The sequence below is a fragment of the Argiope bruennichi genome, chromosome 3, assembly GCF_947563725.1.
Source record: "Argiope bruennichi chromosome 3, qqArgBrue1.1, whole genome shotgun sequence".
In the NCBI taxonomy this organism is placed as follows: Eukaryota; Metazoa; Arthropoda; class Arachnida; order Araneae; family Araneidae; genus Argiope; species Argiope bruennichi.
The window spans coordinates 118,359,010-118,373,788 of NC_079153.1; the positions used below are offsets into that span (position 1 = coordinate 118,359,010).

The 14,779-nt window shown below is 30.5% G+C and overlaps 1 protein-coding gene across 1 annotated transcript in view; it reads right to left on the bottom strand.

The window, feature by feature from the left end:
- LOC129964135 (neuropilin and tolloid-like protein 2) overlaps positions 1 to 14,779 on the bottom strand; it is a 441,435-nt gene that overhangs the window by 93,123 nt on the left and 333,533 nt on the right. Inside the window, exon 5 of the mRNA XM_056078827.1 lies at positions 921 to 1,082. Within this exon, the coding sequence (XP_055934802.1) occupies positions 921 to 1,082 (162 nt within the window). The remainder of the gene's footprint in view (positions 1 to 920; positions 1,083 to 14,779) is intronic.

Genomic DNA, 14,779 nt, shown 5'->3' on the forward strand with positions numbered 1-14,779 from the left:
GGGACCTTGTGGTTCCCAGTTCAGTAACATGACCACGATACAAAAGCAATTTCTCGGGTAGCGTAGCTGTTAACTGGCTTATAAGCTTTCACCATAACACCATGACTAGAAAAAAAATGGCCTTTGAAAAGGTTAATACGTTGATGGTCTGTTACCCATATACGGTGACAGTAAAAATTCTAATGTGGTGTAAAATTTGATGCGAGTAGAACACACCAATATTTAGTTTATATCTCCTTGTTTAAACACTTTATTCACTGTGAAAATTGCATATGATTCACATCTAATATCTAATTAGATATTCTCTTCTCTACTACAATTAAAAGTTAGTAAAAATTAAGCATATTACTATATAGTGGAACAAATCACAAGTATGAATCATGACAACGAAAAGTGCTAGTAAAAAAAATTTGTATCCTTGAAAACATAATTTTTAAAATTATTTAATGACATTACTAAAATAGTTGTGCTTTAATAAGCTCCAAAATTATAGAAGTGGTACAAACCTTAACATTTCGCTTAATTTTTAATTAATTAAAAATTAAATAAGAACCGGGAAATCCTTTTTCTTAAAAAGCACCTATTTTCCAAAAAGATGTTGAAAGCTATTTTCGGCAATTTCAGATTCAACGGTCTGCATTTAAAAGCTTTTCGAATAATTTTTCACCTAACATCATTAAAAAATAACCCCATAAACATTATAAAATAAAAGACAAAATAATCTCGGAACAATTAGTATCCCAAAACACTGAAATATCTCTTCCAGTAAAGATTAAGAGAAGAGGTAATTGGTTAAGGCTTAAAAAATCATTGTTGTGCTTTGTGAAACAAATTTGCAATCTACAAATGTTAGGTACAGACACATTAGGATTGAAGAAGATAAGAAGAAAAAACATTAAAAAACAAACAAGCACTCTTACCTTTTAATTGCAATTCACACTTAGTGTTGTTAGGATAATTGTTAGGGAAATTTGGCGAGTAAAATTCTTTTTTCTCCAGATTAATTTCGCTGAAATTGAAACAGATTTTTTCTTGTTCTAATTTTGTTAAATCTCCACCGTGGAAGCCTTCAACATCCTTACCTATAGGAAAGAAAAAAACAATCAATAATTATTACTAATTATTATTAAAGGAAAACAAAATAACCTCCAAGTATTTATTTTTTTATTAAGTCCCCATAATGAAATTATTTGTTATTTAAAATGATATGACTTACTCAGAAATTACTGATGAAATGTTTATGTAAAAATAGGGACAAACAGTGATGAGATCTCTCAAGGGTTGTTAAATAAAGAATGACCAGAATTTTGTTAATAATCTATATATGTGCAGTGAAGTCAGTGGAGAAGGGATGGTGTATTTTTCCCGATAATGACGTCATTAAGTGACCTCGGCAGCCGATCGAGTAGCTTTATTTCACTTTTGCCTACTGCAAAAATGGATATGACACGAGGTAAATACATTGAACTTTTGTTTCCGTCTTAAACAATCATCAGCTTATGTGATAATATAGGAAGCTAACAGGGTGTCTGTCTTAGCTTACAGCACAGCTAGAAGAGGTTTAAAATGTCCAAAGACTGAGATTGCAAAGGAAAATGGACATGGTACTCCAGTGACTTAACGGGAGGAAAGATCAATATCGTTACCGTAATGAAGAAGCAAGATGACAAATCACATTAAGAGATTTGTTAGAAATACTCAGCCTTCCATTGGGTACTATTCTTTTGTTATTCACAGAAAAACTGCATATGACATGCTTTAAAAATCGCTTGTGTGAGAATGAACCACGTGGCATGAGCTGCTTGTGCGCAGCGAGTTCTGAGACTGCTTTAAAAGTCAACGTCACATGTATTCATCATCTTCCTTATAGTCCTCATTTAGCATGAAATACTTTTTTCAAGAATTTGAAAGAAGAAAGAAAATTTTTGAGGTAAACGGAATTTTTATCATCAGAGGCTGTAGATTTTGAGGAGCCTGTCAGAAAATGGATTTCAGCATGTATTTAAAGACTGAAAAAAAATGCGGGATAAATGCATTGCCTATAATGAGTAGAATCTCAAGAAATATTATTAAAATTGGGAAGACGAGTGTTAATAGTTATTTTTTCATTAATATAATTTTTTTTCTTATTGGAAAAAAAGTGCATATTTCGTTATTTTCGTAATTAATATTTTGGTAAAAATTAATAATTACTCCTAATTCAAATAGGCATCGACAGGCTGTCAGAACGTTACCAAATGATTAAAACTTACAAGCTTTCTCATTTAAATTAAGATATATTTCAATTTTTTTTCGAATCTTCATTGACAGTACTGTTCACTTTTTCTAAAATAAATATAAATTCATGTATAACAAAAATAACATTTTAATATCTCTAATTTTAAAAGGAATCTAAAGTAGTATAACAAAGTGTCCAAATTATGAATTAGATTTATTTTGAAAGTCAGAAATGAGACACAAAAATATTTCAGTTTTCCAAATGCCCTAAAAGCACATTTTATCAGACCTAGAGGTACGATTTGACAGATACTTTCCATCTGGATAGCATATGCCCATATAGAGAATATTTTCAAAATTTCAAGTCGATTTTTAATTAAAAATAATCCAACTGTTAACCCTCCAGCTGCTTATCCCGCGATTTCCGAGGATTGCCAATCAGCTCGTTTTCTACTGCATCCCACTTTTCGTAGTTTAGAGTTTTTTTTTTTCAATTACAGAATTTTATTATATCATATTGCTATCGAGTAACATGTAGTATCAGTTCGCTTTGTTTGAAAAATATTTGAACTTATTTGCAAACATCGCATCTAAATAGTGATTTTAAAAAACTACCCAATCAGAGGGTAAATGCTATTCCTCTATGACTGCAGAGGATAAAAATTCATTTTTTACACCATTTTAAAATATAACATAACGTTTTATCAATTTTATATTGTACAAATGTTTCATTAACTATAAAAAAACTTCTGAACATTATCGACAAAAATTTTTTGAACTTGCTTTTCAATGTTTTAGTTCATTTATACATTTATTTATTTATTGCTTTTAGTTTGTTTCATTTATACATATGCTCATTTTCTTTTAATAATAAAATATAATAGAATTGAAAAAATTCTATAGTTTAATGAACTGTTTTTTACTAACCAAATTAGTAAAAATATTAAGTTAATATAAACAAAAAGAATCAAAACAAGGCAAAGAAATGATGAATCCGGCCTGAAGACTCAAGGGTCACCCTTAGGCAGGGATTCAAACAAGGGATTTTTTTTCTGTGAGGGGTCTGACTTTCGTCCAAAAATATTGAACCCTCGTGACTTGAAAATCCCCTGTTTTAGATGTTTTTATCCTAATTTCTTTTTTCTTTTATATACCAGTGTTGATTCTAATACTGCATTTTTAAGAAACTGAAACAATGTTTACTAGAAAAGATTCTTTTATTCTGAGATTAGTAGTTTGTAATTTTTTAGTATTGTTATTTATTATTTAGTGTTTATTGTTTGGTTTAAGGAAAAAAAAATGTGAGAAACCATTCGGAAAAAATGTTTAAATTGTTACAGCATCCTTCTTGTCATAGATGTTCTAAAGAATGTCTATTATACGATTTGAAATTCAAGGCATACCATAAAGTAGCAAAACTAAATAAAGATAAGCCAAGATGATCCGTAGTAAGCATATGATTGAAAAATCACATGCTTACTATGATCGATTACAAGATTAAACCACTTTTTTTAAATCACAGAAGCATATGATTATTGAAAAATCACATAAACATATGATTGAAAAATCACATGCTTACTATGATCGATTACAAGATTAAATCACTTTTTTTAAATCACAGAAGCATATGATTAGCATATGATTATTGAAAAATCACATAAACATATGATTGAAAAATCACATGCTTACTATGATCCATTACAAGATTAAATCACTTTTTTTAAATCACAGAAGCATATGATTATTGAAAAATCACATAAACAGATGATTGAAAAATCACATAAACAGATGATTGAAAAATCACATGCTTACTATGATCGATTACAAGATTAAATCGCTTTTTTTAAATCACAGAACACAGGGAAAAAAAACTTTCTTTACATCTTGATAAATTAAATAAATACACCATTTTTAGAATATTAGATTCATCTTTGTTTTTATGATTTCTAAAGAAAGTTGAAAAAACTATCCCCGGATATATTTTTTTTCAAAATTCTTTTCAATGCAATTTTCAACATTAGCTTCAGATGAATTGACTGCATTGCTGCCAATCCGTGCGTGAGATGTTCCCCAATGCCATCTTCTACTTGGAGTGCAGAGGACCAAGCGAAATGACTCCAACTGAATGAAAAAAGGCACCCTTCTCTTCATCCCAAAGGGTTGGCCCGAAGAAGAAGGAGGAGGAGGAGTTCTGGTGGCTCAACTCCCCGATCCACCAACAAAATTACCGCGTCATTAGGCAAAGAAAGTATATCCATCCTTTCCTGGAAGCTCTGCAACAAGAGTAACAAACCCACTGCTGCCAGCAACAACAACAAAAACCAAAAGAAGCCATGAGGAAAAGTCAAATTGATTCCCTGCGAGCCGTTGTCTGGAAGACCGTAGGGTTTTCTAAATGGAGATAAAGTGGAGAGGATTATTAGCGGTAATGCGAGGCGGGCCGAGCACTGTCTCAGGGTTGGGCCCATGAAAACGGGTTCGTTAATCGGGTGGTTGCACTTGGTTGGGGATTTTCGCGCCCCTAATCGTCGAATCGAGAATCAGTCGACCATGGAACCTTAGTGGGTCGGTGGAGGCATTATTATTTTTGTGTTTTGGGAAGAATTGTTCAATCGCTCATTAATGCAGAGATGCTGCAAACCGTGCTTGATTTACTTTTGGCTATTTTAATTGTTCCAAGATTTCCCAGTCCGGATGGAATGGGATCAATTTTGTATTATTGGCTTCTGAGAAGGTTAATGAGTTACCGATATCAATCATTAGCCGAAGAGGAGTCATTAACTCGTAAGTAGTAGTTAGGGAGTTTCGCAACAACAAAGTAAATAATATTTTGTAACAGGATTTAGGATGGACTATGTTTGTTACCGTTATTTTATTTTGTATTTTTAACTTTCGACATAGTATTTTTAATGTCCTTCACTAAAAAAGCAGTGCTTATAAAAGTATTTGCTTTTGCGATAAAAAAAAAGGGTTGTGTTTTAAGCATGCATAATTATATGCTTCATTTTAGTAACTTCATCCCCCCCCATCCTAAAAAAAGTAAAAAAATAATGATATTATTCACCTTTTTTCTGTGTCACTGACAGATATTAATGACGCATAAAAACATCTCATTATTTTTCAATTTGACATTAAAAATGCTTGTTTATTGACATTTAATGCCCTAATTCAAGGTATTTTATATAATTTTGCATCTGTGATTGTCAGATTTATGACGAAGTGATTTGCAGTTTATTTTTCTGTTGATAATAAGAAGTGCAAGTTGAAAAGAAATCTCACTGTCTAAAAGATAAAAGATTTTAATCCCCTGGAACATTAAATTTACTTAAATATGCAAAATAAATAAATAAATAAAATCGATTATTGCTCACAAGTTGTTCGTCCTGGAAGTTAGATTGCTGATTTTCCGATATATTCAAACATTCCACTTAACAGATAGGAAATGATCGTTATAAATAAAATGGCATTATGTTGATTTTTAACTGTAGTCAAGTAAATTTAACATAGAAAATTCCTTTTTTAAAAGAATTTTCTTTTATTTTTTTATATTAAGATCTCATACCGAATTTCATAAATATATCATGCTACATTTTTCAGTTGGGGAACTCAGACAAACTTGAACAGATATACAGAATACATTAAAACATTTTTTAGACTTAAACATGATTATGAATATCGAAATATTTCCAATTCCGTAGGCGAGTTTTCAAAAGATAATAGCGTATTTTTTCTGTATATTTTTAATGCAAGGAAGCAAAATTTCTTTCACACTATCTGAGAGAATGTTTACAGCAAAAAATATTTTGTAAAACTTTACTCTCTAAAAAAACCAATAATCAGTAAAATGTCTTAAATTACTTGTTTGTTTTCATTTTATGATACTTAAGTCCAAAGAATAGATATTTAGAATTTTCTTAAGACTATATTAACACCAAATAAGATTTCCACCAGCATATGATTAACATATTTTAATGAAAGTTCAGAGAAATTTTAATTATCTATTGCAAATAAGAAGCAACTTACTAATTAATTGTATTTCCTCTCTTCTTAGTAAAATGTTAATCTGATATATCCTTTCCCATTGTAATATGGCGGCATTTGAATTCTTCACGACTGTATTATACTTATTAAACTAACTAGAAGGAATCTGTATTCACAGAGTTCCGCACTACATTATGGCTGAATGGCCATGGATGTCATTAAAATGACAAAACTTTGTTCTAGGTTGGGGTTTGAAGCGAAAACCTACAACTCGTAAGTCAGGACGGTATCCAGCTTGTATCCTCTTCAGATAATTTAGAGTTCAAGATATTGGCCGACGGTTACGTACTCGAGCCCTCTCAACAGACCCTCTGCATTGCAAATTCCAATAATAATCATTACTGACGATAACTCCTGTTTAATCTTAATATATGCGTTGACAGGATCCTTTCCGGTTGGCACGTCAACATTTCGAGTGGGCACACGTTGGTCCTAATTAGTTGAAGAAGGCTCAAGAAGTCACGATTCCCGGGGTTGATTCAAAATTGGTGGAAAGGTCACGGAATTTGTTGCGAGCGAGATTTAATGGCAGACTTGTTGTTGAAGACTTGGTGTTGGCCTCTTGATGAAGTGAGGAGTAGAGAGAGTATGGTTTGTTTTCGCCGATCTCTCACAGGATTCGAAGGGTTTTGGAGTAGTTATATTAAATAAGAATGTATTTTTGCTTTAGCATATAAACAACTTTCTTAATATTTATATTCAATGTACATTCGCTTTAGGTAACGCAGTTAAGTGCAAGCAATTAATTTAACAAGCTTTATTATTGATGTTAATATTTTATTATGGCTATAAAGTAGGAATCATCATATCACGATTTGGGCACCAAGCTTGTAAAAAGGTCAAAACACTTTTGCAAAGAAGTTAGTTGATATTTATATGCAGCGTTATAAAAGTCTATTTGAACCTAGCAGAATTTGGAAATCGTTAGATCTGAGATTAAGAAAATAACATAGCTTTCAATTCGCATGCATCACTGCATTAGCAGTTGGATGAGTATAATGATAACGATTTGCAATTAGTTATCAAATTTGCAATTAAAAATTGTTGCAAAGATGGAAGAATTGAAAAAGGAACAATTTGTTTTTCTCCATATTACAATAAAACCCAAAAGGATGAAACTGGAAATATATAGATTTCTATCGCAATTTGAACGAAATTTATGTAGAAGAAATCTGCTTGCCCGACTGTTCAAATATATATTAACATGATAACTTCTAAATGAAGAGAGCTATGTGGATAAAATTTGGTAAGATTTAACACTCAAAATACAGTTATGTATCAAATTTGGAACTACATCTGACAAGATGCTGATTGTTCGTCTGTCACAAGTTTAGTGAATAGCTTATAATCCAGTTAACAGCTACGCTACCCGAGCAATTGCTTTTGTATCATGGTCATGTTACTGGGCTGCGAACCACAAGGTCCCAGGTTCTCTCCTCGCTCATCTCAATCCGCCACACAAGCATGCAAATGCGATGACTCACAAATTCAGTAACAAATTAAATATACGAAATTTGCTATGTGATTTCGTGATTACAGTTGTAATTCTGCATATAATTTTTATTTCAATCGGGTAGAAAAAAGGTCATTCAAAATATGCATTCAGTGTTCTGATTCTTTTTCATGTATATTAAGCGCATTCCAACGATTTATCGCCAATCAAATTGCCAAAGAGTGCACACTAATAGCACTCTTGAACTCGTTTGTAATTATTGTTTGCCAATAGATTATACGAGAAAATTTCAGGGAGACTACTCCTGTTGATTAAAATTTGTGGTGAAAGTGGTAAGTGCTTGTGAAAAAGATCGTCCAAATAATCAACAATAATAAAAAAAAATGCAATTTTTTTCAGATTGATTCTGAGAAATGAAAACAAGAATGTTCCCGGTGTATATGTTATTTTATGTAAAAGGTGGATAATAATCATTAATAATTTACGAATTCTCAAATAATCATTAATAATTTACAAATTCTCAAATAATCATTAATAATTTACGAATTCTGAGATAATCATTAAGAATTTACGAATTCTCAAATAATCATTAAAAATTTACGAATTCTCAAATAATCATTAATAATTTACGAATACTCAAATAATCATTAATAATTTACGAATTCTCAAATAATCATTAATAATTCAAAACTATGAAAAATTGAACAAAAGATAGTTAATACAAAAAAGTAACGATAAGGCTCCACATACATAACAAAGATTTAGTACTTCGGTGGCATTATTATAAATGTGGTGGTAAAAATAAATATATTAATAAATAAAGGAAGAAAGAATAAGAAATTGTATTAATAAATAAAAAATTTGACAATCGATATGCCTGAATATTATTTTTTATATAACAACAGAAGTCGAAATTGGAATGTAAACTATATCAGGATTTTTCAAATTTTCAAACATACCGACCCCCTTCACCCTTGATGTACTGAATTTTTTCAGACATGAATAGCATGAAATCTTTTCGAAAGGGATTTTATGGGCTATTTTTGTGAGAGAAAAATCTTATTATTAAATACAATAAATGTTTGCACAAACAACAACGCATCGAAATTAATGAATACGCAAACTGAATTGAACGTTCATAGCAGAAAGTGAGTTTCTGATTAGGTGGACAGGTTTTGTGATATTGCATATATTTGTAACTGTAAGTAAAGTTGCAGATTGGAACAATAGGAGACGTAACAGCTGTATCATCTGCAAACTGTCGGTTACTTATACAGGACATCCGCTGGTTAAAAAAACAATTGTTTTTTCCTATCACTTGTCACGAGTCGCCTGTTTGCGTATTTGCATACTTATATGTATCATGTACTTTGAGATAGAGTTTAGGCCAATATCAACTTTGCAAGTCCTGGAAAGACACACATATATATTTAAAATCTTGTGATCTATCAAGAATTAACGCGAGATCCACCAAGTAGGTCGAGTCTCACAATCTGGGGATCCCTGAATTATATAATGTGAAAGCTTTCAATATAGATAACCTGTGATACATTAATAATACATTATTGAATGTGGACTTAATTGGCCATGGTCCGTAACGCTACAAAACGTTATGTGAACAGTGACATCATGCAGTTCATTACGATACTATCAATGAAATATTACTAATCCTAGTCGATCCTTTTAAATATGACAGTTAATCTCCTAAGAAGACGACTGATTTCACGTAACAATAAGTTCTGAGTAATACGTTTTCAGAATGCAAATCTCTCTTATATTAATATCTTAATAGGAAATTTTAAGCAAATGTAAGGGCAAATTGATTGGCTGGAATCAGCATTTATGGAGCTGTACTTGAAAAAGGAAAATTAATAGTTTGCCATAAGAATGGCATAAGAATCTTAGCACATCAATATAATAAATAGGAGAGAATTCTTTATACGAAGAAAATAGGATTCAGAATAGCAATTATTATATATTCTTTTAAGAATTGCAGTTCAAACCTGTGCTATTTGGCCCTTTGTTTATTTTCAACTAGAACTACTATTAAATAATGGTTATTTGGAAATCCTCGGCTTTCAGTCAAAAGAATGTATAGACTCCTAAGCCCACTTTTATTCTATTTCGATTACTTTCAAAGCCATATTTATAATGAGACATTAGTTATTGTCGGGGAAAAAACGGGAAACTGTCGGGACTCCTTTAAGATGTTGATGGCATAATCTTACCATTTAAAAGTATAAACACCGATATATTGTATATATATTAACAATTATTATATGCAACAATTTCATTGGATCTGCTATATTGTTGAATTAAAATAGGAACTCGTTTCTTAAGATCAATCACATTCTACATCTTTAGAGACGACATGAGATTTTTACCATGAAAATTAATGCCTGAAATTCCTGATATGTTTTATATTAAGTGCAATAGCAGTGTTTTGTCCTCTACAGATTGGAAGCTTAGCTGTTATCACTAAAATTAACATCCCAAGGCTTTTATGATAAAACAATAGTTGTTAGAAAGCTTTTGTTTTTGCGATGTATGAGGGAATTTTTTTATCACAATTTTTTTCCTGCTCTCTTCTAATTGTCCAAGATAAGGAGCAATTAAGGATGCGCCGTCAGAAGATCATCTTAATTACTACTAATGAAGGGTTTTAGTTTTTATTCGCCGTCCCAGGAAGTAGTTAGCGATAGATAATGCACCTGATAATTTATTAGTTTGCATGCATTAAATTTCGCTTGCTGCTCGCTCTTTATTTTATGTAAAGTGAAAGCTATTTGCTTATATTTTATTTGCTTCTCACAGGGCTTGCACTTCATAGTCATCCTTTGACAAATAGCTTCCAGTTACTGTAAATCATTTTATTAAGGTATGCGATTACATTAAGGGATGAATGTTTAAAAGAATAATACTTAAAATAGATAAAAAAATAATTGTAATATAAAAATGTATTATTTAAAAGCCAAACATGCTTGGAAAATTAATATAATGTCTTCTTTTACTAAAAAAGTGCATAAAATTAATTAGTGTTATATTTTCCAGCTTTGAAACTTATTAAATGATACCTTAAAAATTTTGGAGGTAATATAAGAAACATAATACCTAGTTCCTAAAACAAATAAATTGTATTGCAATCCAGTTTTTAATTATTAAGGTTTGAATTGTTAATTAGCATGAAATTTTTTCTAAAGTATCAAAATAACTATAAGATTACTTATTCTATAATTCAGGAATTGCAAGACATGTTGAAAAATCATATACTGAATTTGAACAAAAATAATGTATTCAGTTTTAATATATGAATATTTTTGTTAGAAGATTTTATCAAGATTTAGAATATGAGAAAATAGTATTTAATGGTGTAACATTGTATTAAATATATATTATGCAAATATAAATATGAATGTGATTTCCAAAGGTACAAACGTAGAAACAAAGTTGAAAAGTATAATAATGTTCTTAATTAAATATTCTTAATTATAAACAAAAAATATTTAAAAATAAAGAATATAGAATAAAAATTATTAGATATTATCATCAAATATCTGATTTTAAATGTAGTCTCTTAACTCAAAATTTTGAAAGTTGCATTTCATATTATAGATATAAATCGAATGGAATTGTGGTACTTTTGGATTATTTCGTCGATCATTTTCGCCAAACCCGATATTATCGCCAAAAAGTAGCTTGATTGGTGCATTTTCGCGAGCGTTGACAGGTCGGCGGGATAATCCCAAAGTACCGAAACTGCTTTTATAGAGGATATGTTTTACGCCATTAATTTAAGTGCTACATTAGTTTTTTTTTTTTCAAAAGTTTAAGAATCTTTAAGAGAAGGATAGCAAATAGAAAAAAATTTTGTAATGGATAATACAAATACAAAAGGCATCCTTTCCGGAATGTGCTGGATAATGAATTATATAAAAAATTGATAAACCAAATAAAGAATGAATATAGATGTTTAATTGAATGTGAATTCTCGCTAGAAGAATTAAACAATTTCATGAATAGGAAGTTTATATTACTTCAGAAAACACATTTTTTTAAACCTTTACTTGAAATAATACAAAAGTTTGGTGTTCATACTTAATGCAACTGTATTAATGATGCTACATATGATTAGTAATGATGTTAGTCATGCAACAATATAAATACATTACAAGGTTAATGTGTATTTGTATTTCATTATAATAGGTCAATATTTTCAAAAGTCAATATTTGGTGATAATATCTAAAATTTTTTTATTCTTAAGTTTATTCTTATTTTCTTAACAGTTTTCAATATAAAACCGTTTGGAGTTTGTTTCTACTTGTATTTTTGAGAAGAAGTTAAGTTGATTTTAAAATCTTCTTTAAATATGGTGTATTCCGATTTCAAATTTTGCTATAATCTTCTTAAAAAGAATTTCATAAAATCAAATTTAATTAATATTTTTTTCTCTACATTTAGGAATTAAACAATCACTATACAAATCTATATTTTGGATTGAACCAAAAGATGAAATGACAACCTCAACTTTGCCATCAGGTATTATAAAAATATCGAAGACGAGGATAAACTTCAAAAATGTTTCGAGAACATGACTGCAGTAGAGCAAGAAATTGAACAAGCACAATCAGGGGATCATATGCTTGCGAGTAAGTCGACCACCCTTTTTCTAATAAGAGAGGAAGTCAAAGAAAATTTAATAAAGCAAGCCAAGCGAATGAAAAAGATTTCCGAAGCGACTCATTCTGAGTTTGATGTTGGAAGCAAAGTTGTTGTTCCCATTCCAGATGTTGATAGAGCAAAAGCTTATTTGTGAAATCTCATCGGTATAGTACTTGAAGAAAAAAAGTAAAGATGGCCTGTACATCTTTATGTTGGAGGTTGGAACGAAAGATGGAGTTTTGAACAAACTGTATTCGAGGTAAGAAATTATATTAAAACTTAATTAGCTCAATATTTATTCAATAAATATATGGTTATTATTTATATTAATTTTATAAGAATTTATGCAGCTGATTACAGTTAATCAGGGTACAAGTTCGATACAAACATTTAATATATTTACTGATTTTCAAATCTGAATTCGATGTATCGCTGCAAATTTACTTGACTCTAGAACGAGTACCAAATCTGGAAATTCCCCTGAGAAGAGCAGCAAGAAAAGGAGCTGTAGGAACTAGACGAGGGTTCACCCTCTGTTCTTGTAAACTAGATTATTTTTCCAAAAGATGTTTCTGTATGAAAAACGGTTCTCTTTGCAATTTTAAATGTCACAGTAGTTTGCCTTATCGGAATAAGTAATTTGAAATAACGGTACTGTATTAAACAATATTCAAGTAAAGAATTTTTTTCTTCAATGATAGGTTCTTTCCTCACACTGTTTTAGTAAGTATAGTTTAATACAATAATTTTAAATAGATGCAAATTATAGTGTCTAACAAATCAGTCAAAACACGAATAAAACGGATTCTCCCCAGCGCTGTCAGTTAGAACGTGTTTTACCTAGTCAATTCGGGTTCTCCCTAGTGCTGTTGGTTAAAATGCGTTTTACCTAGTTAATTCGGGTTTTCACTGTAACACACACACACACACACACACACACACACACACACACACACACACACACACACGCACACGCACACGCACACGCACACGCACACGCACACGCACACGCACACGCACACGCACACGCACACGCACACGCACACACACACACACACACACACACACACTGATAAACAAGTACAATACAATGAAATGGAAAATTATATTTTAAACCGTAAAAAAAAATTGTAATAAATTTTAAAGTTCGACGGTGATTAAAAATCGAACATAAAGAAAAATAGGGAGAAAGCCCTTTTCGAAATCTTAATTTGTTACCGTAAATAAAAAGCTAAATAACTTCTAAAATATAATGGGTATACCTTTGAGAAAGATAAACGCAATGAAATAAGCCAACAGATGAAAAGTCTATATGTCGGCAAATTTTTGAGTACATTTATTCTCTTAAAAGAAAGTTTATTGTTTTAGAACAGAATAAATAACTACGTTCATAGAATATTTATTTATCCGGGTGTGCCCGCATGTAAAAGTCAATGTTAACAATCATGAAAGATTGCATTAGATGAAAATTCTGTGTAAATAATTACATACACATAACGTAAGTTATTAAGCTAGTTGGGAAACAGCTAGTGATAATTTTATGCGCATATTCATGAGAAATTGTAACGACACTTGAGCTGCCAAAACACAAATTATGGCGAGATAATGAAAAGGCACATTATGAATATTTTCATGATACTGCAAAATCAGCTTAGAAATTAAAGTTTTGAATGTTGGATTTTAACATGGATTTTATAAAAGATATAAAAATGTCAGAAACTAAATTTCCAAAATTATTTTTCTAATTTATTTGTATTACTTCAAATAACCACCTAACTTTAAAATAGTGGCTATAAAATTAAAACAGTGGTTATTTTTTTTTCAATGCCCCCTTATACACATTTTATATCTATTTCTATCCTATTTTGTTTATTAACATCTTAAGGATTTCAAAATATAGCGCAATTAAATTATTGAAATTGATCTCTAAGAATCGCGAACGCTGTAATAAACATGTTATTAGCTTTGTCCTACATAAAAACAACGAACGATGATTAAGTCTGTGAATATCAAAAGTTCCCAGAATTTTATTTTCAGAGTGCGGTATATGAGTGTTTTGTTCTTTAAGGTATAGTGAAAGAAATTAAGTATACCTTTTGAACATCTATTTTCCCCCATCAATTAAACTAAAATTTGACCCAGAGCTAGAATTTTAGAAACAAAATCACATACCAAATTTCATTTATATATGTCGCTACGTTTTTTCCATTATCCCGTTTACATGTACGCGAAAATATAGCCTAACAAACAGGTAACTTCTCGACAGATTTGGTTCAAAATTTAATATAGATTTATATTTAAGGTACTCTAACTGTGTATTAAAGTTTGCCGATGTAAAATTTTGAATTGATAGAGGTAGAAAAAGTGTTAAACATCTTTGAATGAAAGAATTTTTTCAATCAATCATC